At 41.1% G+C, this 27,675-nt stretch overlaps 2 protein-coding genes across 7 annotated transcripts in view; both read right to left on the bottom strand.

The window, feature by feature from the left end:
* Positions 1 to 19,224, bottom strand: part of LOC148907698 (uncharacterized) — a 30,996-nt gene extending 11,772 nt beyond the window's left edge. For all 3 annotated transcript variants that reach the window (XM_089034862.1, XM_089034863.1, XM_089034864.1), the window contains exons 1-5: positions 18,814 to 19,224; positions 18,397 to 18,494; positions 17,971 to 18,040; positions 17,540 to 17,575; positions 17,402 to 17,453 (exon numbers count right to left, since the gene is read on the bottom strand). In XM_089034862.1, the coding sequence (XP_088890988.1) occupies positions 17,402 to 17,453; positions 17,540 to 17,575; positions 17,971 to 18,040; positions 18,397 to 18,494; positions 18,814 to 19,224 (667 nt within the window). The remainder of the gene's footprint in view (positions 1 to 17,401; positions 17,454 to 17,539; positions 17,576 to 17,970; positions 18,041 to 18,396; positions 18,495 to 18,813) is intronic.
* A 149-nt stretch (positions 19,225 to 19,373) lies between these two features.
* Positions 19,374 to 27,675, bottom strand: part of LOC116289878 (uncharacterized) — a 12,508-nt gene continuing 4,206 nt past the window's right edge. For 3 of the 4 annotated variants that reach the window (XM_089034860.1, XM_089034857.1, XM_089034858.1), the window contains exons 4-17: positions 27,425 to 27,631; positions 24,081 to 24,116; positions 23,875 to 23,955; positions 23,119 to 23,235; positions 22,686 to 22,754; positions 21,688 to 21,843; positions 21,259 to 21,339; positions 21,059 to 21,091; positions 20,594 to 20,689; positions 20,245 to 20,307; positions 20,089 to 20,144; positions 19,929 to 19,994; positions 19,597 to 19,699; positions 19,374 to 19,511 (exon numbers count right to left, since the gene is read on the bottom strand). In XM_089034860.1, the coding sequence (XP_088890986.1) occupies positions 19,428 to 19,511; positions 19,597 to 19,699; positions 19,929 to 19,994; positions 20,089 to 20,144; positions 20,245 to 20,307; positions 20,594 to 20,689; positions 21,059 to 21,091; positions 21,259 to 21,339; positions 21,688 to 21,843; positions 22,686 to 22,754; positions 23,119 to 23,235; positions 23,875 to 23,955; positions 24,081 to 24,116; positions 27,425 to 27,631 (1,248 nt within the window). In that variant the 3' untranslated portion in view covers positions 19,374 to 19,427. Of the gene's footprint in view, positions 19,512 to 19,596; positions 19,700 to 19,928; positions 19,995 to 20,088; positions 20,145 to 20,239; positions 20,308 to 20,426; positions 20,504 to 20,593; positions 20,690 to 21,058; positions 21,092 to 21,258; positions 21,340 to 21,687; positions 21,844 to 22,685; positions 22,755 to 23,118; positions 23,236 to 23,874; positions 23,956 to 24,080; positions 24,117 to 27,424; positions 27,632 to 27,675 lie in introns of those variants that run through there. The other variant, XM_089034861.1, reaches the window with a different exon arrangement.

Below are 27,675 nucleotides of genomic sequence, written 5' to 3'. Positions count from 1 at the left end.
AATTCGGAAGTGCGTCTTTTTACGTCGTCCCCACAGGCGATGTCGTCCAGTATAAGGAGGGTTTGCGTATTCTTGGGGAATTGCTTGTGCCAAAACTTCAAATGGCTGGATAACTCATTAGGATCTAAGATATCCACGAAGAAGTCGTCATCTTTCACTCCTATGCCTTCCCAGGTGCGGTTATTCACATAGGTGGGGCATAATAACACTATGTAGTCGAAGCGGTATCTAAAGGGTCCTAATAGCTGCTCCACTACGAATTGGGTCTTTCCGCAGCCGGTGGGTCCTACTATCAGAGCATTGCAGGGAATATGGTTCGGATCCATTATATATACGATGGACCCAGTGGAAGCAGTAAGAAGGATTGCCGCCGACGCAAAAGATAAAAGAGACACCATAGAAATGCAAAGGGAGGAGATCGATCGGCTGCGGGAGCGCGTGCAGGAATTGTATGATGAAATGTGCAGCCTGAAGCGCGCGGAAAGGTTTGGTGCCTTGTTGACGATGGCCGGTTGGGCAAAAGAAAGCATTAAGGACTTTATGCGGTATCCCATATAAGGCTTAAATAACACTTAGTTATAATGAAGTGTAAGCAATGTGAAAGGGAGTTCAGCAGCAAGCAAAGATTGCAATATCACGTCGAAAGACGGGTATGCAGTAAGAAGGTAAACAACGTTACCGTTTGCGAAGACTGTGATAAGCAGTTTAGCAGCGCGCAGGCTTTGGAGTACCATCGTAATAAAAGGGTTTGTTTAAAGAATGTATGCGTGCGCTGCGACGAGAACGTTACCGACGCCTGGCACCGACATAGATGCTACGGTAATTACGATCTGCTGGGCGTAGCATGTGAGGAGCACGGTGACGTTGCCGCCCGATGTTGTCCGCAGGAAACCCAAAGGAAGTTAACGCGCCGGAAGAAAGAAATAGACGAAACGTTTATGGAGTTTGACCGCGTAGAAGGCGTAAGGTGGGAGGATAGGGAATATTGGGAGGCCAACTGTGAGCGCTGCGGCTGTCAAAGAAGTGACCAACATATTTGGCAGTGCCTCTACGACGGTCAAGGCGGCTTTAAAGAGTACTTAGATCGCTTTGATGCTTGGCATGCCAGTAACGAGGTGGCAAGGAAAGCCCGTAGAAGTTAGAAAGGGACCTAAAATAGTAAGATAGGGTTTGTGCAAAGAGTCTCAAATCCTGATCTTATTTTTTATGTTGTTTTGTTAGGGATCAACAATACCTCAACAAATCAACAAGAATAATAGGAACCCCTTTTAAAGGAGGTTGCAGGATAATGAATAAGAACCCTTTTAAAAGAAGAGCGGATCGTCACTACTTTTTTTTTCGTCAAGAGATGTAGTAAAGTACGACTTGTGCAAAGAGTCTCAAAATACGACTTTATTTTTTATGTTGTTTGTTAAGTATCATCAACGTTTAACAAAACAACAAGAATAATAGGAACCCCTTTTAAAGGAGGTTGCGCACTAAGAACAAAAGAGGTCTATGCCTCTTTTCGTGTCCCAAAAGACGTCGATTCATATTCCTAGGTAGTAAAGTACGACTTGCGCAAAGAGTCTCAAATCCCATTCTTATTTTTCTTGTGTTTGTTAAGTATCATCAACAAAACAACAAGAAAAAATAAGGACCCCCTTTAAAGGCCTTGCAATATATGCTAGCCTACGCAGCAGCCTTCTTAGGAGGATTCCTAATCACCCTTTCAATATATGGACTGTATTACGTGCGAACTACCAGCCGACTGCATTACGCCCACTCCTCCACCGCGTAAAAAATACACTTGCCTTCATTGCGGCATGGTATTCCTGGAAGGATCCTTTGTGGGGCATTGGTGCTCCGCGGAGCAGCGGACTTTAGCAGACGTCCTTATGAATGCAGAGGACTCTCAGGCTCCCAATTAACCACGTCAAATACCCACCTGCCATCCTTTTTACCATGACTCATAACATGGGTAACGTCCTGCCCTTCAATGGCGTACCTTATCCTATCGGGCGCCCAAAGGGTGTATGTTCTTTTTTTATTCTTTAAGACCAAGCGCAGGCGGTCTAAATCCTCGAGGACCACGTAATTCTTTATCTCGTAGATTTCCCCCACCTGCAAATCCCTCCAGTGCGTTTGTATAAACTTTAACTCGTTAAATTTATCCTTGTCCATATATTCTATGAAATATCTTTAAGTGTGTTGCCAAAGTCTCCGAGGTTTTAAAGACCTTACAACACCACCTGCAGGGAATTCGTAGGTGTTCAGCATACGCAGTGATCTCCCTGCAAATGACATCGTAGTCGCTGCTTACGAGCACCTTATAGCCGTTTTCTTCATACCTCTGTAAGAGCAGTTGCTGATCCTCAGATAACCTGCCATTGCCTTTTGGGGTCTTTAGCTCTATGCAGAATCCACAGTAATGTGTGTGCGCATTCAAGATCATTAAGTCGGGTTGACCGCGTTGATATCCTTTCTGCCAGCACTTTATACGTTTGCCGTCTGAATCCTGCAGTTCACCTAGACCGGGTGCTATGAGCATTTGGGGGTAAAACTTGCGGATGTAATCAACGACTTTCTTATGTAGGTCGAATTCATTTTCTATTTTGAATACCAACTTGTTTGGACCGTCAAACCGCCTTTCATACTTACCTGTTTTCCTTAGCGCGGGTAGGACTTCTTCGAAGACCCAATCGCGAAACTTAACGGCTTGGGGTAACTTAGAGCTAAATATCAGTTCATACAAACCTGGCTCAGATATGAACACAGAATGTGGGTGCATAGAAGCGCCCTGTTTTAGGGCCCTTCCTAACTCACTCGACCTTTTCTGGTATTTCTCAGAAACGTGCTCCCTGATTGCGTTTCTCGTTTTTTCATATCCTAATGCAGCTGCCACCTCTTTTCCCTTAAAGTACAAAGTTTCGCCTTGCACTATGCATTGCAGTTTCGTACCGTTGTTTTCAAATATTTGCAGCATCGTATATCTAAGGAATATTTTAACCTTAATATGCAACACTTTTAAGTTGGTTCATTTCCACGCTCAGTTGCGCGTCTGAGACGACGAAGATGTAGCAGTTTATCTTGTCGCTGTCGCCGGCACTGGTGTTCTTGGTGCGTTTGATCTCCAATGTTATGCCATCCTGCGTATTTACCAACCGTAAACCCTGGCCATGTAGGTCTTCGTCGTTAATGGTGCGCATGTCAATCCACAGCGCATATTTGTCCTTAAAGAATTCCTCAGGGTTAATTTGGTCGCCAAACTTGCGCATTGCCTCCCTGTACACGTCTGCGGGCTTTATTCCCTGGGAGTAGACCTTGTTTGGAACGCCGTTGATATTCACGCCGACGTTAGTAATGTTGGGGTTGTGAAAGGCCTCGGAGTCACGCTTACCGGCCTCATAGGGCTTGGCAAACACCAGCATTAACCCCGTGAGACTTCTTCGGGGGAGGTTAATGCTTTGGTTGATAACCTCATCCGTCTTATCCAGGAAGCTGAACGTCTTATACATCACTACGTGGTCGTATAAGAATGCCTTCCCGGAGCTGTATTCCATGCCAGCGCTACGGGCCAGCTCTTCGCTGTACACGGTTTCGTACTGTAGCTCTAAGTTGGTGATAGAATAGGGATCCACGGCTCCGCTAATTGCGCTGTCCATTCCTCCTATGACGTTCGTAGTGTCCGCCAGGGTTACTTCAAACTGTAACTCGGATAACTGTCTGGGGTAATACACGCCATGGTTCGTAATTACTTCAAAGTCCAAAGGGATAACGTACTTGCTACCATAGGCGGTCTTTACCCTTGTTGCGTCTGCTACTGCGGTTGCTCCACTGGAGTCAGTAGGCGCCGGGTTAGTATCGCTGCGAAGCTTACGAAGAATAACGCTTCCAATTCCCTGCTCTATCTTTTGTGCACGGTCAAAGGCCGTCAACCACAGATCCTTATACGTGGTGTACAGATCGTACCTATTTAAGTCTAAGAGGGATTCCCCGGCGAACTTGATTCTCATCTTAGAGACGAGGTTCCTACCCACATTATTGACGGTATAGCGCTTGTCCTTGGTGCTTGGTTGTATTGCTAGGTCAAACCTTAAAGCCAAGGTACCAGGAACCAATACTAGGTTATCCGTTAGGCGGGGCACGCCTACGTACAGGGTTTCCCCTGGCTTTGCGCTGCTGGGGGTGAATGTGACCCGATGAAAGGTGCGTTCTGCTTTCAGCCCGCCAACCTGCTTAGGCAATACGTTTGGGTTTAACTTTGAGCTTATCATATATAATGGAAGTAGAAGGAACGGATTTTGACCCCCTTACCGAAGAAGGCCAAGTTGATATTAACGATGAAGAATACGAGTCTTTACTTCCTAATGACAACGTAGACGGGCGAAGTCTCTTTGAGAAATTAAGTAGTAAGTATGGTAGGAGGGCCCGCGATGCTATGCGTTCCTTGAGAGATAAATTTAGGTCTAAGAACCCCCACACGCCCATTCCAGAATACTTACAAATGGAATCCCTTGGCGTGCGGTCGGACTTAATGGCGGACCTCATCGAGGACCTAAGGGAGCGATACCCAAGCCTAAACCTGGCTCTCTTAGACATCCAAATAGGAGACAAAGGGCAGGTTCAAGTTAGAGAATCGGGTAGGGAAAAATGGCACAACCTGTATCAAAGGAAGAATTCCCACCTGCTTAACAACCAGCTTCCAAAAGGAGTCACAAATGCGCTGGGAACGCCCAACTTGACCATGCAGCGAGGCTCGACTAGGGAGGAAATGCGACTGGATTTCAATAAGATCTTTAAGGCGGCAGCTAAATTACCGGCCTTTGCAGGCGGCCATGGAACATACGAAGAATTAAGGGCGCAAGTAGGAACGCTAAGTGAGTCACTCCAAACCAAGACAGAGGAAGTTGCTACGCTGAACTCTCAAAAACGGGAATTGGAGGCCAAGATAAATAAAATACGGACCTTACCAGCACGCCTTGCCGAGCAAGCCTCTTCTGCATATGATTTAGCGGAAGCGCAACGAGAATTGGCCGAGATTACTAGCCGAACGGAGGCAGTTAATAACGACTTAGAACGAATCACCAGGGAGCGCGAGGACCTCTTAAGGGCAAGTGAGGATTTGGCGGCTCTTAAGGTGTCTTTCCAGAATCTAGAGCTGGAAAACGACGTCCTCGAAGAAAGATTTAAGGAAATGGAAGACGAATTCATTAAACAAAATGAACTAACTACTAAAAGCCATGCAGACGAAATCGTAGACTTTAGGAATAGACTTTCTAAGGCGTTGGACGAAAAAAGCGACGCAAGGAATCAGCTAAGGGCTGCTTTGAATGAAGCGGCGGGAAAAGACACGGAACTACAGCGCTTAGGACAAGAATTAATGGAGTCTGTTGACAGAGAAAGGCAATTAATGGTGGACAAGGCAGTGGCGGAGGAACAAATACGGCAACTTCGACAGGCCGTCGAAGACTTGGAGTACGAAATAGATCGACAGCGAGTAATAATCGAAGATCAAACTCGCCCTGAAGAAGAAAGGGAGGCAGCCCAAAAGGAAGTAGAAACCCTTCAGGAAAGACTGGCGGAATTACAAACGCAAATAGAAGGTAAGGAAAAGGAGCTGGGGCTTACCACCAAGGAAAAGATAAAAAGAGCTCTGGTGAAGTATGGTATTCCGCTGGCATTTGCGGTTGCTATTAGCACCGTAGTAGGAGTTATCCTTAGCACGCTTAAGGCAACGGGCGCGGGCGTAAGCAAGTTGGACAGTGGGCTGACGGACTTGGGAAAAAAGATGGCAGCCGGTCTTCCTGGGCTGCTTGGTAGCGTTCTTAGCCTGGTACTTAGAACCGGCGGCGAACTGTTGAAGTTCGTGGGGAATAACATTTGGATCTTGGTCGTCGCTATTGGAGTGGTACTCCTGAAGAAGATGAAGAGGTAACTCCTATCCGACAGGCGCCGCCTTCTTAGATGGTTTCTTGTCCTTCTCATTGGGGGCCCTGGGCATTCTCGGCTGGGGATAAGTAAATATGGTATTAGCCCCGGGCTGATAATTTAGTGTTAAAGGTAAGACGCTTATGGTGCTAATGGCCTTATGACACCAAGCAGCGTCTACAGCCGTTTCGAGCTTACCATTTATTCGGAGGATGCCGGGGTTGGCGCCAGACTTGGCGGCATCGCTGGGGCGAACCTGAAGCTTTGCATATTGACAATTAGCTATCATATGAAAAGTTATGGGCGTTAGATCTTCTGCGCTAAATGGATCAGGTTCGAATGAAAAATGGACTGAATGCCTATTGCCTTTCGTCCTATGAGGTGTCAATGGGGTATTGGCCTCGTCCACGATCCTAAAGCCGACATTACAACTCCACCCCGTGTTAATGCTAATAGTACACATTATCATTCCTAAGCCCCCAACCTTTACCCACAATCCGGCGTCGTACCAATTATCACCTTCGTACTTTCTCTCCTCAAAGTCATGAAGAAACCGATATTCCTTTATGTGTGGGTTCATATATTTCAGGGAATAAATTCCCTCCTATAGACTCATTGCCGTAAGAGTGCTAATGGTTAAATGGTTATAAGCCGTATCTCTTTGATCCTCTATGCTATTCACGCAAACACTTCCACTGTCGTCTACTCTTATTTGTAGCTTCACTTTCCCATGACAATCGGCGACCATGTGGAAAGTCCAAACCGACAAGTTCTCAGCGCTATTCGCCGTCGGCTCTACGGAGAAATGTACGGGCTCCCTGTTATTATCTTTTACGCGCATGGGCTGCAGTATGCCATTCTCATCCAGGAACCTGAAGCCCACGTTGGCATGACTGCCCGTACCAATGCAAATACTACAAAGGATTAACTTCTTTCCCGAGTAGTTCAAATTCACGGACATGCCCGTGACGTCCACCCAAGATGCCTGGGTGTATTTTTTCTCGCCTGTGTAAGTCGTATAAACGCAATCCACTCCAGCTACGTAGGGGTTGTTCATCGCCATATATAATAACTCAGACCAACGCTTGCGGCGGCTAAGCCGGCTTTTAATAAGTCATGGTCATATTTCTCGGTAACCTTTCTTACTGGTTTCTTTGGTGGCTTCTTCGATGGGGTTTCTACGTGCGTCTTCTTTGGCTTCTCTACGAAGTGAGGAATGTTCCTGAGAGTGTCAGAGTTCACGTCGTTCACCCCAAACTTCATGTCCTTAGTAGCTCGTTGAAGCTTGTTGTTATAACCCACGACGGAATCGGCGTTGATGACCAAATTACTTGGCATTAGCCAACAACCCGGTGATAGGGCGTAATCCAGCCGCGCTTTAGACTGCTGCACCGCAAGTTGATATCTTTGAACTGACTTAGAAATCACATTCTCAATAACAGCGCTTTCAAAGAGGACGAGGAATACTTGTTGGGTTTCCTGCGACGCCCCGGAGGCATCTACGATGGGGCTGCGAGTGCTAACCTGGGCCCCTAGAATGCAGTAAACAAAGGCTTCAATGCTGCGGTTAATCCTTGCTAGGTTTTTCAGTCCAATGCCCTTTGCGGCAAAGAAAGGCGCCCAAGGATATTTCTCTTTGCTTTCTATGAAGTAAATCAAGTCACCTTTTGACGCTTTACCCCCTAAGTCGGAGAATTCCCATCTGCTAGGATACCCCATACCCGGCGTTTCTATGCTGGCGCCAACATACGAAGCATAGGTGTAAGTCTCTCCTAAACCATGGGCGGCACCCTCTTTGTTGCGAAAATCAGGGTTGGTAAGCTTAAACTCATTCCTTAATCGCTCCCATGCGACTTTGTCATATTTGTTATCCTTCGGCTTAAAGATAGTGTCACTAGGAAGCGGTGCTCCTAACTCAAACAATATCCTACGAATAGTAAAAGCAACATGAAATCGCAGGAAAGGAATATGGAACATGTCCGCGGCTATACCGCATCCTTTAGTAGCAGCCCAGACAGCAAAGTTTAACTGCTGCGGCCAATACCGCATGTTGGGACCTGATAACCATTCTCTGGATTCTTTCCCTGAGGTATGTTTCATGGCAGTTTCTCTAAAGATGTCTCTGACTTTTATTTTGAAAGTCGTAGGGCCCACGGGGATTTCTAAGGAGGTAACCATCTTAGCAAAGTCATTTGCGCCACCTTTGTTATCGTAAAATGGGTAATCCTCCGTTGCCGGTAATAAATTCTCTGGAAAATTAGGCTGCCTTTCTTTATGCTCGGGTTTTGGGTTCTTTGGCTCCAAGTCCGCATTGCTGTACATTCTGGAGCCTTCATAGTAAATCCCATCGGGTCTTCTTTCGAACTTACTAGGGTCTGCATGCGGAAACATCTTCCTAAATGCTCCCCAGTTGGCATAATCCCGGTTGTCGTGATGTGGCTGCTCCTCAATATCATCCCCAAAAGCGTCGTACATTAGTATATAATGGATGTTATACCTTCAGCACCTCAGTTGTACCCAGATGTTCCCAATTATCACGCTACCACTAAGGATACAGGTCCTAACGAATTAAACGCTGAAAACTTTAGGCTCAACAAAGCAAACTTAATCCTGGCTTACTTGGAAGGGCAAGCGAAACACTACGAAGAGGTCAGGAAAAAGTACGCCAGAGCCCGAAGCATACTACATAAAATCGCGATAACTTCCGGCTCCATGTCCGTGGCGTTAACAGGCACTGGCGTTGCTACTTCGCTTACCGGACCTGGAATAGTCGTTGGCGTTCCTTTGGCCAGCGTTGGGGCCGTCTGCGGCATCGTTTCCGCTGTTACGACAGGCATTATGAAGCAATTGTCCGGTAAGATATCCAAGCACGACACACACATAGCCCTAGCAAGAGCAAAGGCTAACACCATCGCCGACTTGGTGTCTCAGGCTCTGCGGGACCGCCGCATAGACGACGCGGAGTTTTCTTTGATCCTCGCGGAGGAAAAGAAATACGGGGAGTTAAAGTCAGGTAATAAAAAAACCATAGTGAAAGATCTTTCCGAGGAATCTCGCAAAAAGATCTACCAGGAGGCAAAAGAGGAGCTCCAAAGAAAGCTCGCTCAGTAGACATCTGCTTCGAAAAGAGCGCGACGGGATTTCATCTACACATTTCATCTTCTCGGAATCCATCCTAATAGGGGGTGGTTGGGGTCTATTTCGTAAATTACGTCGGGGTAATAAGGAATATCCTTATCCAGCCGACAGAATAACCACTCGGCCCTTTGCATATCTGGGACATGAGGAATACGCCTACCGGTAATTTCAGACAAAAGATAGGGAATAGCTTTGTAATATTTCCCTAGCTTTAATTTTTTCAATGTCTTTCGTAGACTTTGTGGGGTTGGCTCTTCTAAGTGGTCTATGATTTTCTGCGTGTCTAAATATATCGGATGTAAACCTTGGATATGACTCATCCAGTCTCGGAAGTATCTTATTCTCTTATATGGGGTCTTCGTACGACCTCCATTGGCGTAATACTGCTCTTTGGTAGCATTTGGTACGGCATTACGAATATTCTTACCACACTCGTAACACTGTGCTGACGTGTCGTCTTCTATCTGCATTTTTTTACCACAACACCAAAAGGGTTCTGGCTTAGGTACGATAACTTTAGGTCTTAGACAAATTATGCAAAAGTCGTTAACAAACTTCTTACATTCATGCATCGTATATTTATAAGATATTTTTACCTCCGTTTGCGACCCCAACAGAGCAGCAGTTAGGCACATTTCGCGTGTCGGCCGATCGCGCAAGACCCCCTGTAGGGCGGGTTACCGACCCCCAAAAACCCCAGGGGGGGTGGGGTTTTTCGACTTGTGATTTTTGGCATTGTCGGCGCTTCGCGAGTCCACCTAACTGCTGCTTACTTACAACATTGGCATCAAGTGGTCGATTTGAAATGTACTTCTGGATCACATAAAAGAAGCTACGAACGCGATAAAAAAAGGACGACTGCCTCGGTCTGCTGGGAACAGTAGCTATTTATTTTGAATCCAAACATCATCTTTTTCAATTACAGTCAAACCACCTCACGTGTAACAATCCTCTTTGTTAATTACTTTAGTTTCTCTGAGTTATGTTGGCTCAGACCAGTTTGTGAGTAGGGTGCTTCATAATAAAACTTCGCTATATTCCCTCAGAATGTTTGCCGCTAACAATTCACTACGAGCTTCTGATCCTCGATCCAGCCGCATGGTCTGCTCTTAAACACCCAATCAATCCCCAGAGACACCCCATACATACATAAAGCTCGCTTCGCTACACCTTTCCCTTTTTTTAAACTAACGACTGACCAATGAGAAGAAAGTAGCTTCCTTACCTTTTCTTTTCGTCAAGAAATATTATGACCCATGATACAAAAATTAGTATTATGGTTGGACCTACCCTTGCGCCCAGAATCAAATATTTATTTTGAATCCGACATCCAGGCAGGTCTTCGTCTATTTCGTTTGGGTCTTTTCGGACGATCTTCTTCGAGATCCTCATCACTAGATTCAATGGTTTCAGATCTCATGGGTCGTTTGTTGTGTTTCGGTTTATTTGTATGTGAGCGTTTCTGGGGTTTCGTCTTCTTTTCTTGGACACGTAATCCAGAAGGACAACGAAGAAGTAGGTTTTCTGTGTAAAGTTCTTTTCCGCCCTATTCCGTCCTCACGCTAAACATGATATACCGAGATATCTTCATTAGGTTTTTCTGTCACGACGAAAATGTTTTCTTCCCAAAGATTGTCAAGCTTTCCTTTAGGGGTCACGTTTTTCACGAGACCTTTGTCACCAGGTCTAGGTGTACTTGAGGGGGGTTTGCGACTGTCATATGTCCTTTTCTGGTGCCTGGCTGAAACGTTTGCCTTATCCTGAGCAAGTTTATAAACATAGCGCAAACGCTCTTTCAGATCTTCTATAAAGTTAGATCGTTTTTTGACTTGAAATCCATTTGGGTCATGGCGAAAGTAAACATCTATTGGCAACCTAGGATGGCGTCCGAACATAAGGAAGAATGGCGACACGCCGGTGCTGGAATGCTTGCTTGCATTATACGCGTGCACAGCAGGTGCCACGTAATCTTTCCAGTTTGACTTCTTCTCTTGATCCAGGGTCCCTAACATCTGAAGAAGTGTTCGATTAAAGCGTTCACACATACCATTTCCTATAGGATGATAAGATGTTGTTCTGGTTTTTGAAACATTTGCGATACCACACAATTCTGATTCGAAGTTTCTTTATTGATCACTATGGATTCGAGCTGGGAATCCATAGTGCACGATGAAAGAATTGAACAAAACTTTAGCTGTTGTCTTTGCCGTCTGATTTAAGGTAGGCACTGCTTGGGCATATCTGGTGAAATGATCCGTGGTGACCAAAACGTTTTCGTATCCTCCTCTGCTTCTTTCTAATTTGAGAAAATCCATACATACCAGCTCTAAAGGATCTGTCGTCGTCATGGTAACCGAAGGCGCAGCACTTTGTGGCTCTGGGATTTTACGTGGAACGCAGGACTTAATCCAGTTCTCGACATCATTGGCTATTCCAGGCCAATAGAACCTCATCCTAGCCAAATCTAAAGCTCATTCGGTCGAAAAGTGTCCTACTTCATCATGTATCCCAGTAAGGGCTTTTTCTTTTAACTTCATTGGTATCAGCAACTGGAGTACCTGTTCCCCCTGAGAACCTGATCTCCCACGTCTATAGAGTACGCCTTTGTCAAGAACGAGTTTATCCCAGAACTTGAGTATCTTCAATACTTCTTTCTCTTCGTTTCTCGTTTCTCTTCTGGATGGCTTTTTTCCTAATTCAAGATAAGCTTTTACCCTTCCCAGAACTCTATCACTCTGCACCATGAAACGAAGATCCTCATCACTCAAAGGAGGCATTGTAGTCTGGGGCTGATAGCATACGCCAACATCTTTTGTAGCGTCAGCATCAATGTTAGTAAGATAGCTTTCAATATATGGAACCTCACTTCTAAAGGATAGAGACTGAGAGATGGCTCTGATGGCATCGGTAATGATAACATGCGTGTCTTCGTGCGGTTTCCGCGACAAAGCATCCGCATCTACATTCATTTTCCCGGAGCGGTACACAATGTCAAAGTTATATGTGGCCAATGCCGCTAACCATCGGTGCCCAGTGGCGTCCAGTTTCGCGGTGGTCGTGACGTAGGTCAACGGGTTATTATCAGTATGGACTGTGAACATATTACAATACAGGTAGTCATGAAATATTTCGATTATAGCCCATTTCAGACACAGGAATTCGAGCTTATGCTCGGGACACCTTTGTTCAGACTTCCTCAAGGCTCTACTTGCATAGGCAATTATCTTCTCATTACCACCGTCCAATTGGCTAAGGGTCACTCCTAATCCATTTCCACTAGTATCTGTATTCAAAACAAATGACTTGCTAAAGTCTGGATAACTAAGAACAGGAGGTGATGACAACATGTTCACTATATTCTCAAATGCTTGCTAGCATTCTTCAGGCCAAATAGTAAAGACTTTGCCGGCTTTACCACTCTTGCTGGAGGGAGACTGCAACAACCGCGTCACAAGATCATTTAAAGGTTTAACCAACCTTGCATAGTTTGGCACAAACTTACGGTAGTAACCAGCAAATCCAATGAATGTCCTCAATTCCTTAAGGTTCTGTGGTTTCGGCCAGGTCTTGATAGCTTCGATTTTTTCTGGATCAGTTTCTATACCTGTTGCGGAAATCACCTGACCTAAATACTTTACGGAAAAATGAGCACTTTGAGGATTTCAGTTTCAAACCATACTGCTCAAGCCTGAGCAAATACATCTTCTAATCTTTCAAGGTGTTCTTCAAATGTTTTGGCATAAACTACTATGTCGTCAATGTAAACAACACATTTCTTGAAGTTAAGGACATGCAATGATCCATCAATCGTTGAAACGTGCCAGGGGCATTCGTCAGCCCCAATGCCATCCGTTTGCATTCAAAAAAAACCAATGGACCTACCGTGAAAGCGGTTTTCGGTTTATCCTCTTCTTCCACTTCAATTTGTCAGTACCCGCTCAGTACCCAAGGCTTCATCTACGCTAGGTAAAGAATATGCGTCTTTTACAGTTCGGGAGTTAAGCTTGCGGTAGTCTATACAGAATCTCAGGCTTCCATCTTTCTTTCGCACCAAAACCACAGGTGAAGACCAGGGGCTGTACGAATCTCGTACGACACCACATTCCGACGGACTTCGTCATATTGCGCGGGTGGTATGGAGCATTGTCAGTAAGCTCAATCCTATGCTTTACAGCAGAAGTACATCCCAAGTCATTAAAGCCCGTAGCGAACACCCTGGATTCCCACTTTTTCAAGTTCAAGAGTTCAAGAGCTTTCTCTTTTTGATGCTCGTCCATGGGTGAATCGTGGAAATGAAACTCAAAATCTGGCTCTGTGTCTCCTTAGCCCTAATAAGACCCTCGGAACTGTCGACTACGTTTACTTGCTCCAAATGTGCCAAAATGCCTTAGATGGAATTGTCACATCTTTAGACGATGAATTATGCACTTTGACAGGAAGTCTTTTCATTCCTCCATCCATTCTCACTTCAACCAAAGCTGGAATAATTTCTAATGGAGAAAATAACTCATCGTCCCCAGCTTCTATCAAGGTGGAGAGAGACGCGCCGATCTTCTCAGTTTTGAATGTTGTCCAGATTATGCTGGTCTCGTTAGCTTTAATAACTTGCGGATCCCCACCTGTTCTTACCTTGTTTCTCCTGAATGCTTTTCTGTTTTGTTTTTTTTTTTGCTCTGTTGCGTCAGGTACTGATAGACCAGTCTCCAAGCCAAGTCAGGCTTTGCTTGACGAATGTAACTTATTCCATGTTTATCTATACATCTTTGCTTACAGTGTTTAATTAGGTTTGTCCCTATGACCAATGACACTTGCTTATTAAATGTTGTTTTCGGGATAACTGGAAGTAACGTCTGGATACCCTCGACGACTCCACTACTCTGATCCGGAAATGATATTTCAGCTTCGATACAACCCAGATATGGCACATCTTGGCCTCCTGCCCCCCTCAATCTTTAGTATACTATCTAGGTGCTGCAAAGGGCAATGCGGCCTATGGACAATGCGGCCTAAGGACAACGCGGCCTAAGTAATTCATCAAAGAAATTTTCACTGACAGTGGAAATTTGCGAACCACTGTCAACTAACGCCAGACAGGGTACATTCTCTACATACGACAAACTTACGTTTATGTCTCCTAGCAGTTCAGGCATTGTGGGACCTCTACACTTACCTGGACCTACAAACTGTCCCTTGGCAGAGGTCTTTCGGAGTTTAACGTAGACTTGTGCGACTTTTTCTCACGTCCACTACTTTTCTCCAAATTCTCAACCTTTTGTAGAATCTTGTTGAGTAACTTTGTGTTGTCTGGAAGTTCTTTTACTTTAGTTTCTAACGCTCGTACCTTTCTTGTTAACTCGGTTATGGCACTGTTCTCTACATTTACATCTGTACTCGTCATCTTTAAGCTTTCAGCTTTTGTCTGTTACATATATGGTGTCTTTTGTTCTCGTGGGAACTTTGTGCGCACACGCTCCAGTTCTTTTATCTCTTGTTCCACGGCCCTCAGTTCGGCTCTGAGTATGTCGAAATCACGAATACTTTCATACTTACGTTTCTTACTCTTTCGTCTCTGAGTCCCGTCCATATCTTACTTCTTAGCATTTCATAGGCTTGCATCCTATCTACAGCTCCTCGCTTGATCGCCTTACTTAGTATGTCCTCCAGTCTGCACCCATACGCTGCGACCGTCTCACCTGTTTCCTGCTTGGAATTATAAAATTGCTGAAGCAAGGTTGTACCACTTTCCACTATGCCATAAACCATCTCGAGTTTCTGCAGGATCTCCTTTAAGGTAGCATCCTCACCGAGATGCATAGCAAGACGACTTGCCTCTCCCTTCAAAGTCCGACGAACGCTTTGAAGCAGCAAGTCCTCGTGATACACTTTGTCTTTTATCAGGCATTTTACTTCGAACATCCAAGCCTCGAAACCCAAATCACCTTTAGAGGTTTCGCCTGTGAAGTTCGAGATTCTAGGGGTTTGGCGGAGTACAAGGGGCTTTATGTCAGTATTAGTTGGCTTCACGGGAAGGTCGTCTTTTTGATTTTTCCCGTTCCGTGGCGTGGAAGTATTCACTCCATTTACTGCATACGTTTCCGGTAAGGTAAAGCTCGTTGGAGGCAGGAGCCTGGTGGTTCCGGATGCCGTCTGATTCTGACTGGCGGTATAGACACGTGTTGGCGTTGGCGTCATTTGGTACTGAGTGCTTATTAGGTCATTTGAAAAACGAAAATCAAATGGATTTCCTTGATTATCGTGATCTATTGCCTGTACTGAAAACAATCCTGACTGTCTGAGAGCCATAACGGCCTCAGCTATATGAGTAATCTTGTTCTCGTCAAATTCACTACGCTCAGCCATATTATGTGTGGGATATTTAATATTACGCCCTGATATTATTAACAAAAACATGTTTATACTTACCGACGTGAAACTCGGTTATCTTTTCCCATACAAAAACATCTACAACACAGACAGCTCCCTCCTTTATCGTGTTCAAGAGCAGAACAAGAGGCAAAGAAAGCAAACCAGAGGTGCAGTGGCGGCAGGCCAATCCGATGCCAATCAACGCACATAAGATAAAATGTCCCTTCTTACCTTGAAAAATATAACTTAATTTGATATTTCTTGAATTTATTATATATCACTTGCTCTAATACTAATCCATATAATAAGAGTAAGATATGATAATGTTCAATATTAAGGTGACTAATGAAACAATATAGCATAGCAGCTAATTAAAGACTTAACTAATTATCAGACTTAACTTAAACTTAAAGATGTTAACATTTCAAATTCGGTTGTCCAAATGGCAAGTAAACGATGATTGTACAGAAAAATAAAACAAAAACAAATTAAATGTAATATGAATAGATAAATACTTAGCTACTAGTTCTTTTACAATAAATTGAGGTTTTTTTTAAACAAACTTCTTCAAACTTGGTTTAACTGTTCAATCTTGTGTAACTGTTTTTTCTTGTGCAACTTTTCTTTACGTATACTTATCAGGTATCCAAAGATTACTTTTGTGGCTGCTTTTCAAGATAAATCTCAATAATAACTTCGGAACTTTATCAGATATCCAGAGGTTTACTTCAAACGGCCACAGCTTCTTTACTTTGATAGACCCAAGTTCAGGACGTTCAGATAATTTCTTTTCTTTTGTCAGCTTGCGCTTTAGTATAGGTTTCTCCAAAAAATCGATTTAGTTCTTTCGACTTGGAGAGATTTAATACAACAGGGACTGTCCAAAGTAGAACAGCAGATCTTCTTTTGTGACGCTGATACTACTACTGTTCATAACTCGCGTTTAAAGTTCCTCTATATCCTAAGGATTCTGTAGGAATTCAATTATATCCTGCAATTCCAATTTTGATCTGTGGTGGCTCTTAAAGCGGCTTATCTTGAAGGCAACGTCTTCTAAGGACCACGACCTAACGTTCGGCGAAGTCCAAGACGTTTCCGATAGTACTTTACAGTTGAAGTCCCTTACCGGCGCCAAATGTAACAATCCTCTTTGTTAATCACTTTAGTTTCTCTGAGTTATGTTGGCTCAGACCAGCTTGTGAGTAGGGTGCTTCACAATAAAACTTCGCTATATTCCCCTTAGAATGTTTGCCGCTAAAAAATCACTACGAGCTTCTGATTCTGATGTTGGCTCAGACCAGCTTGTGAGAAGGGTGCTTCACAATAAATCTTCGCTATATTCCCCTTAGAATGTTTGCCGCTAAAAAATCACTACGAGCTTCTGATTCTCGATCCAGCCGCATGGTCTGCTCTTAAACACCCAATCAATCTCCAGAGACACCACATACATACATAAAACTCGCTTCGCAGCACAACCGTGAACACATGATGCTAATGACTTTGGATTCTTGATTTCATTATTCAATTCAAACATTCATTATTGAAAACGAATCTTCAATACTAAAATAATAATAATAGTTTTGAAATTTGATTAGCTTGGCTCATAGAGTGCAAACAATTAATCTGTGAAACACTAATTACTAAACAGTACAAAATAGTGCTTGTTAAGCAATAGAAAACAATGGAATTTGCATGAAATTGTGCTATTTAGTATTACTAAAGTTTCACGGTTATATTGTTTGCACTCTAGGCTCTTGTTTATAGTGGAAATAGAAGGTAAGTCATTAATATTACATATTCCTTGCACAAGAAATTGCTCTTGCATTTCAGCTGCATATATGATTGGCTATTGTATATGCTAGAAGGCTTTGAAGATTCATTTTCAATGATGAATGTTAAAATGGAATAATGAAACCAAGAACCCGAGTCATTAATGACCTCTATGTGTCCACGCTTGACATGGTTTGACAGTAATATACAAGTTTACCTTGAACAGAACTTGAGGTAGCCATGAGTCCAGATGATAAAACCTCTATATCCTGATTGCAAGAATAAAATAGAATTTTAGGCTTCAATTTATCATGGCCATAATAAAATAATGTTTTGAAGATAATTAAGCACCCACCTCACCTACTGGATGACCTGGTGATCTCTTCAAAAGCTTATTGCAGGAAGCAAAAGGAATTGATAAGATGAAGAATATTACTTTAACATCAATTAATTCAGGGAAGTACAGATGGAGTAGCAGTGAGAGCACTCATCTCTCACCAAGGTGATCTGGTTTGATTCTCGCTGGACTTTGTATTGCATGTAAGCAGAGATGTTTGTTGGTTCCTTGATTCAAGGGTTTTCTCTCTGTTTTTCTCACCCAGATTTTCCTAACTTTTTTGCAAATTCATCAACTTTCTTCGATTATCAGTAGCCCTATCAAATGGGTTGCAAAACCTGTTACTAGGCTTCCATCCATTATGTTGCAGTGGTAAATCCAATTAGATACTTAATTTTGGATCAGTTTAAGATTAAGTGAAAATGGTGCATAATGTTTAATGTACTTACCATGTTGTCATCATGATTTAGTTCTGCTTGGCTCTGTTCTTGTTCTTGGAGTTTTATTGAAATTTCATGCCTGTCAAACGCAAATGTCAAGTCTATTAATAATTGCAAATGGCATGCCTATAAATGAATGCAAATGTCATGCCTACCAATGAATGCAAATGTCATGCCTATCAATGAATGCAAATGGCATGCCTATCAATGAATGCAAATGTCATGCTTATCAATGAATGCAAATGGCATGCCTATCAATGAATGCAAATGTCATGCCTATCAATGAATGCAAATGTCATGCCTATCAATGAATGCAAATGGCATGCCTATCAATGAATACAAATGTCATGCATATCATTGAATGCAAATGTCATGTTTGTATGAAAAAAGAACAAAAGAGATGAGGAGTAAAACAGGGCAGTCTATCTGTCTTACCGTTTTTTCTGTAAAATCTCAGGTGAGGTAACTGTCAACTGACTTTCATCCAGGTCTTGCTCTAGTAGTGTAACATTACTACCACCACTTGATATTACCTTGGAATGGAGAAAATAAATAATCATGGTTATGTCTTCCACTATAGTCATGATCAACATAACAATATTACTTTGAACTTTTCTAAACTTAACAGTATCTGGATTTTCCATATACATTAAAATTCAAATGTCTATATGCAAACAGAGGTTCTTATTTATTTCAATTAATAATAAGCAGCCAATAGACAACTAATTAGCACTTGACTCTGCAATCAAATTGTCTAATCAGAAGTTACTTCATAACCCTCCTAGGCCAACAACTAATTCAGCATGATCTCATTTTAAACAAGTAATGAATGTTTGCTTCCGTTTATCATACCTTCTGTTGATAGCCCATATCTTGGAAAGTGCTTCTGCCATAAGTACCATGACCTGAGCCAGGAGACTCATGGAGGCCACTTATTACACTATCTGTATCTTGAACAGCCTTCAAGGGTACAAAAATGAATCCTGGTGTATTGACCTCTGTCCCACCAACACCTACCCCACCCTCCAGGAAACTATCTGAGAACATAACATTCTCTGGATATGACCCTTTATTAACCTGGTAACCAGGAGAACAAGGTGTTTTCATTGATGTTGTCTCAGTGGAATAGTGTTTTGGGTCACTGTGTAGGAACTGCTGTGTATGCTGTTGATTTATGACGGTTGACATGTCTTCAGTGGAGTGGTAATTGGTACTGGGCATCCTGTGTTTAGCTGGCCCACGATGAGCGGGGTATTGGTTCATCTTGGGATCCTTGTGCCTAGAGCTATAGTCTGTGATGGGCTGAATAGAGCTGCTGGTGTCTGTTACTGGGTACTTGTTTATTGGGTTAGTGAAGACTGAGGAGGGAGTATTGGTTCATCTTGGGATCCTTGTGCCTAGAGCTATAGTCTGTGATGGGCTGAATAGAGCTGCTGGTGTCTGTTACTGGGTACTTGTTTATTGGGTTAGTGAAGACTGAGGAGGGAGACTGCTTGGTGTTGCCATTTTGAAGTTCCTCCTTGGATATTTGTCTTGAGCATGGACTCAACCTAGAATCACAATTAACAGTCATCAATGGCAGGAACTTATAGACAAAACAGGGTGTTTTCGTATCTATCTTGTTATTCTCACTACCTTAATATCTGCCTTTGCTGGAGACTTGTTTGCTGTCAAGAGACGAAGAGCTTCATCAAAATGAGTTTGCATCATTTGATGCATACGAATGGTAAGATTGTGCCTAAAATAGAGGGAAGAAAGTTAAAATCATACAATAATGCTGAGAACCCATGTGCCATGCATATATATTCAGCTGTGGGATTACTCTCAAAAAATGTATCAATGATTTTTCAGTGTCTTTATGTCTGTGTTGCAAGGGGGAGGGGTTTATGATTTGTTTTGGTGGGAAGGGATGAGTAAATATTCCTGTGCAGGAAAACCTGTGTCGCCACCAACATTCTCAACAATACCTTTCGTTTTCCAGTTGCTGTCTTTGGTTGGAAAGTGCTGCTATCTTATCTTGAGCATCTGTCAGCCTTTAAAAAAGTTTGAAATCCCAGGAGTAAGAATGAGAGTAGAAACAAATACCCTTATCTCAAGGAAGTTTCAAGTGATCTGCATGATCTCTACCTCTCTTCATATTCCGTTGCAGCTGTTTTTAGTTTGATATCTTTTTTTTTTATTTCCTAAAAAAATAGAGGGTTTAGGATGAATAAAAAGTTTCTACAAGAACTCAGCATTGTATCAAATGAATGTCAATTGCATTTTCCTCCATATTCAGTTTACCTCATGAAATGTTTCTAGTTGTTGTCTCATCTCTTCCTTGTGTTTGTTATTTACCTCTTGAATCTGTTAATTGACAAGTAAGTAAAAACAATATAAACATGGAGCAAGATTTCTGATGGTTTTCTCAACAGGTTTAGCAGGGAGAATAGTACTGTTTTGGTTCATAGTAACCAGCTATTAACCTGCTGTGTATGATTGTCTCTCAATTTTTTTCTGATTTTGTCATTTGTTTCTGAAGTTCTTCTAGTTTCTGTGTAACCTGTGATTCAACCAGAAGAACAAGATGAACACCTACCAAAGTATTTCAGACTGTAGATCACACGAATCAGACATTCAGGTATTGATTTACCTGTCTTTCTAACTCTGCTTGTCTTTCATAATCTTCTTTAGCCTTACTTGCTTCGTATCTTGCTTGCATGAGATTCATCTCCATTTTCAAACTCTCCTATTCAAACACAATAATTTATATACTATTAGATAAAGACATTTCTTGTTTTCAAAACTTTTAAACAGTTGTTTTGAAAATTAAACTTGGGTCATTAATTTGAAAATAACTGCTTCCTCAGGGAAGGGAAATATTCTTGGGGCTTAACTTTGATTAGTGCATGATTAATTTGCATGCACCTTTTCTCTAACAGTAACTGTTGTATCAAGATCCATCCCAAGTCTTTGAATGTCCTTCTCCAGTACTGATATGGCATCTTTGGAGTTCCAAGCAAAGTAGATGAAGAACATTAGGCATAGTCACTTTGTCTTTTTAGTCTCATTCTAATAGCTTTTGAAGAAAAAAATAATTTTAATTTGTGAACATTACCTTTACTACTTTTCTTTCTTCTTGAATTCTTTTCTGAAATATTAAAGGAAGAATGGTTTAAATTTACACTCCATGTTGGACTGCCACAATAGAAAGAAGGTAAACATTGTCTCAGAACATTAACAATTTAATTTAAGTTATACTCAAACAAACCATGCAAGATGATAATATATGGAAAATGCTATTTATTGCTTATTCACCTTTTCCTCACTTACAGAGCTTGAAAATTTTTCTTTTAGACATGTCAACTCTGATTGTGCTTTGCTATTTCTTTCTGAGAGCTGAAAAATTGGTTCACCAAGATATTAAAATAAAACTCGCTGGCACAATGTTAATTACCATCACTAATACCTGATCAACTGTTATACTGTGGCGCAGGAAGGATGGATAATCTGACCATCTGCTATCATTTATTATCACAAAGTGGGTCTTCAAGGATTTCTTCTACTGTATTAATAATATTATTGCTATCCCTTTTCCCATTTTCATTAAGACAGTATTACTTAAGACATTCTCCTAAGTATTACTTTCATTTGCATTATTCACAAAATTTTCACTATTACTATAACATTACTGTCTTATAACCAAATGTTTTTGAATATTGGTGATACATTCATATATTTTCCCACCTCATTGATTCTCATTTGTGCTTCCATATATTTTTGTTGCGCCTGTTCTTTTTCTTTTATAATGGCCATCTTTTCTTCGTCCATCTGTTTAACCTTGTTTTTCTCCTTTGTGAGGACCTGGAGCAGTTGCTCTCTTTCTTCTTTTTGTTGTTCAATCTTAGCAAAACCAAAGTAGTATAAAAAGTCATTACATTTTACCAATATGACATTGAATTGTGGATCATGCTGAATGGATGGATCATGCTGGATGGATGGATCATGCTGGATGGATGGATCATGCTGGATAGATGGGTCATGCTGGATGGATGGATCATGCTGGATGGAAGGATCATGCTGGATGGATGGGTCATGCTGGATGGATGGGTCATGCTGGATGGATGGGTCATGCTGGATGGATGGGTCATGCTGGATGGATGGGTCATGCTGGATGGATGGGTCATGCTGGATGGATGGGTCATGCTGGATGGATGGATGGATCATGCTGGATGGATGGATGGAATGAATGGATAGACGAAAAGGTTTTCACTGTAAAAAAGGGTGAACTTCCATGTATTCTGATGGCTAAACGAAGTTGGGACCCCCTCTTTTTACTTACTTATTTTACTTTTAGCATGATGTACTTTCATTAAGCAAAGTTTAAAAAAAACTGACAATGGGATCTTTTGCCATGAACGTCCTTAATTGAGTGAATGGATACAGCTGTAGGCAAGTGGACGAATGGATTGGTGGGTGGTTGGTGGATTGTCTGAATGAATGGATGGGTGAGTGGATAAATTGAATGGATTGGACAGGACAGTTGGTTGGACAGATGGAATAAATGAATGGATAGGTGGGTGGATGGATGGATGGATTGAATGAATGGATAGTAGGGTGGGTGGATTGAATGAATGAATGGATAGATAGGTGGTTTGGTGGATTGAATTCAAGGTTGTATAGGTAGGTGGGTGTGTGGGTGGCTGGAAAACCATGGAAGGATATGTCAAGTGCACTTAACTCACCACTAATTGTTTTTCTTTCTCTGCCTCAGTGGCCCTTTGTGCCAACTCTTTCTCAAACTGAAGCAGAATCTATTAAAAGCAATTTTGTATAACATTTGAAAGAAATTTTTTTTTTTTTTTTAGAAACTAGCAAAACTATTCACAATTCACATTTATCACTATGTGAAATTGAAAATTTGTTTCCAAATTTGTGACATCGTTTCCCCTTTAAAATTCTCAAAACCACAACAAAAACAAAATACAACTGTGGCCCTTTATATATATGGCAAAGTTTCAAAACTTTTGGAATTGAAATCTAAGTTAGCAATTACTTTTTCCCTGTGGTGTGCTGCAAGCAAAACGTCAGCAACAACGTATTAATCAATGTGCTTTCCTTATTGGTTTGTTTAGACTCGAGATTGAAATATGTGTTATTTTCTCAGGTAAATCATACCTCTTGCTGCTTCTTGTGAGACTGTTCCTGCACCTCTCTCTCTGGTTTTAATGTGCTGGCCATGAGCAAATTTTCTTGCTCATGTCTTTTCCATCCCTCAACTACTTTAGCTAGTGTCTGTCATTAAAAAAATACAGTTGTTCTATGAATGAACAATTTAATACTTAATGGGAGTTAACTGGGCTGGGTTGTTCAAAGCTGGATTAGCGCTAATCCAGGATTAACTCTATAGGTCTTATTAAGAGTTAACCCAGGATTAGCACTAATCAGGCTTTGAACAACTGGGCCCAGTAGTTCCAAAGAGTGGCTCTTCTTCTGCAAAACTGGAGAACCTACAGAAAAACCCTTCAAGGACAGAAGAGAACCAACAAGCAAAACTTTGATCACATGGCATTGAAGCCAGGTCACATGATGGCTCTCACTGCGAAACCACCCATGCTTCCCATAAATACTTTTGGTCTTGACTCAAATAATATAAGATAGCTACTTAATATAATAATTTTTTACTGCATGTCTCTTTGCACTGCTCAAGAGATGCAACTGCTTACTAGGAACACAAGGTGTAGCCAAGTGTTCCTCTTGGGTTTTGAGTCATCATCATAATCCCAGAAGTGTGTATCTTTCCTCTAATGTGTAAACACTGTCAGTAGCCATTATTCAAACAATTTATAAACACCATGGCAAATGGTCGGCAAATGGTAGTGTGTATTGTATATCCTGGCATCAATCAGTACTTGTTATATGTGTACTACGAACCTTGTCAAGTTGTTCTATCATCACATCCTTTTTTCTTTCTGATGATACTAAAACAGCCAAATCTTGGTGAATCTCAAGTAACTGAAATTATATTTTTGTCAGAAAAAGCAAAGTTGTAAATAATACAGATAAATAATGGAACTACAGTATGCAGTGTTGTTATTATGATCTCAATAACAGCAAAACGAAATATAACTCTACATTACCTTTGTATGTAATTCTTGAATCTGCTGCTCACAATGCTGTGAATGTTCAAGAAAAGATAATATTAGAGATCTCAGGAAACCCAACATTCTTCATAATATATATATACATCAATTTTGAGAAAAACGTCTTGGAAATATGCAGGTTCAACTTTTCAAAGGTTGGTACGTCTATTTGGATTGTTTGAGCTAGTTTGAAATCAAATTACTATATAGACCTCATCAACCAAGGAATGTGCTATGCAATGTCAATCTCTGGTCACTCTAGTATCCCTAGAAAGAGTTCCTTCAGAAACTTTTAAAGATACGATAGGAAAAAGTATTTGATGGCAATTAAGTTGACTTGAAAGCTTAAAAATATGTAGGTTCAACTTTTCATGGCACCTCATTCAGGAGATCCATGATTGGTGAACATGGATATTGTCATAGGTCCATTATAAGATGAAATATCAGCAGCTGAGTAATCTAGTGTTACATTACAGGCTATGCTGCTGCTACTAAGTTACTACTTCATTCAACCGTCCATAGTTAATATGGTTAATGAAATTCACCTTGAACTTAAGGTGAATTTGATTAACCATAACTATGAACGGTTGGATATTACTGACGTAAGGAGCATCGTGCGGTCGCGTTGTTGTCTTTGGTACAAACAGAGCCCCGTACGGAACGGCCGTTAAAGAAGTAACGCTCATCGGCTATTCAAACTGTTTGACCTTTGGAATGAAAACGTCTGCATTATAACACCGAAGGAACACGGACGCAAGATCAGTAAACAAGTATATACATGTATGTTTAATTTAATTCAAATAATCGAAAGGAAAAAAACCTATAGAAATCCAACCACATTCGGTGTCCTAGTGCCCTTGCCTTGATTTCCTTGTTTTAAAACTTGTTCTTTTGTTGCTTGGTATGTTTGTTGTGCTTTAATTACTTGGGATGCTTGCCTTCCTTGAGGTGCTTTCGTTGCTTGAGGTGCTTCACTTACTTGAGGTGCTTCACTTACTTCAGGTGCTTCACTTACTTGAGGTGCTTCACTTACTTCAGGTGCTTCACTTACTTGAGGTGCTTCACTTACTTCAGGTGCTTCACTTACTTCAGGTGCTTCACTTACTTCAGGTGCTTCACTTACTTCAGGTGCTTCACTTACTTGAGGTGCTTCACTTACTTGAGGTGCTTCACTTACTTGAGGTGCTTCACTTACTTCAGGTGCTCCACTTACTAGAGGTGCTCCACTTACTAGAGGTGCTTCACTTACTTGAGGTGCTTCACTTACTTCAGGTGCTTCACTTACTTCAGGTGCTTCACTTACTTCAGGTGCTTCACTTACTAGAGGTGCTATATATATTTTATATTTTCTAAATATATAATAGTTTATTTTGGAGTTAATCACTGCTGATGTTAATTTTTGTCTGAAAACTTTGACGCTACTCTATGACATGTTGGTTTTCAAATCTTCGAATTTTGATTTTATTCAGTTTAAAAACACAATGTTATGGTTTTTTTCATGCGTCAAATCAAATGTTTCCATGCGCTAAATAGTTTTTATAACAAAGATTATAAAACAAAATCACAAGTATTATACAGTGCCATATTCATTTTCTTTTCCTCTTGTTTTGGTTTTGGTGGCTATATTGGCAGCGACCAGTGTGGCATGTGAAACTTTGAGGAATATGATTGGTTCTATGGTATAAACTATCTAAGAAAGGGCACTCCCGAAAACCCATCACACACCATCCTAATACCAAGCTAGATGGACCATTCAATTTATGAATTTATGATTTCACCCATGGGAATTAACTAAGTCAAGCACCTGAAGTGAAGCACCTCAAGTAAGTGAAGCACCTGAAGTAAGTGAAGCACCTCAAGTAAGTGAAGCACCTCAAGTAAGTGAAGCACCTCAAATAAGTGAAGCACCTCAAGTAATTGTAAGCACCTCAAGTAAGTGAAGCACCTCAAGTAAGTGAAGCACCTCAAGTAAGTGAAGTCAAGCACCACAAACAAGTCAAGCACCACAAGCAAGTCAAGCACATGAAGTAAGTGAAGCACCACAAGTAATGAAAGCTAGTAAATGATAAAAATTAAGAGCCATAAACAGAACACACACTATTAAACTAAAAACACTATGTACATCATTTGACAAAACCCCTTTTAAAAGTAAATGAAGCAGAACATAGAACAACATAGAAGCCAACAATCTAAAAAAATTGTGGATTCCACTAAAAGATTGGTAAGGTACATTTCATAGGGAAGTGTTAGCCAGTTTGTGTTGAAATGCTTGACTTGACATGAAATGGCTGAAAAAGTCAACAACCAAACATGGGTCATGATTTGCTATACTGTGAGTCTATCCAACAGATTGTGAGTATCAGGTTACTTATTACTTTCCAGATGGGACAATCTGCAGGTTTATCTAGCAAGTGTGATATAATAATAATAATAATAATAATAATAACAATAATAATAATAATAATAATAATAATAATAAAATGGTGATAATTTTTAATATTAAAAATAATAATAATAATTTAAATTAGATATTTACGACGTATAGATAATAATAATAATAATAATAATAATAACAAATAATAATAATATAATAATGGGGTACTTCTATAGCACATTTCAAATATCTCAATGCTCTTTACATTCATAACCAGAGGAGGGTCCACTTTACGGTCTGCATATTAAGGCGCAGCCATGCAGCTTACAATCATGAGTGTGAATTATTAGTACATTGATATTATGCCTCCAAATTGGGATAGGCTGTTAAACTGGGAGACAATCCCCTATACTCTTACACGAACAATTCAACAGGTTCTTTTATGTCCCCCATTTACTGTAGTGATATATCATATTACTTGGCAATCCAGTGATTAGTCTATAAGTGCGATAGGTCCGCATACCTAAAAATCAATTATTATACTTAATAAAATTCTGAAAGGTTCTGATGTGGGATAATCCCACAGTGGTAGGTAATGGTTTTTAAAGGTACATTTTTAAATGGAGAAGTACATTTTTAAATTGAGCACTGTTTTAAGTAAGACATGAAATACACTTTCAAGCATGAGCTACAAATTATCCTATAAAACAAACTCAATATATCTTAGTACATAGTTTTTCTTGAAATTAATATTACAAGCTTGACATGATACTCTCACTTTGTTGTACCCTAATTTAGAATAATGCTGGGCATAATAAGTGCTATTGTTTGTGGTTATGTATTGCAGAAGACCATCACAGGTACCCCACAACTATACAATATCTTATTATTAGCCTTTTCTAATTTATTGATAGACTAAGATCAATTCTTTAAAAAAATCAGCATATTATCTAGTAACTAACATTACCTTCCTTCTAGACCTCTCTCCGTCAAGATGTTCCCTCAGGAGAGTATTCTCCAACATCAAGCTTTTGTTAGCACCTGATGTTGGGTGTTGGGGATGTGCAACTTGTTTTCGAACATCAGATGCATGTCGTATGCTGCTGTGAGATGTCTGTGAAGTGTCATCTTTTGCATGTGCTCCTCTTGATTGATCACCAAATTCTAAGTGAACCTGAAAAATAATTATGATGATTTTGATAGTCCATAATGGTAGCT

Source organism: Actinia tenebrosa, unplaced genomic scaffold (genome assembly GCF_029948245.1).
Source record: "Actinia tenebrosa isolate PJP-AT-01 unplaced genomic scaffold, QUT_ActTen_1.0 PGA_scaffold3__52_contigs__length_22856419, whole genome shotgun sequence".
In the NCBI taxonomy this organism is placed as follows: Eukaryota; Metazoa; Cnidaria; class Anthozoa; order Actiniaria; family Actiniidae; genus Actinia; species Actinia tenebrosa.
This window is presented reverse-complemented; position numbering and strand designations above follow the sequence as displayed.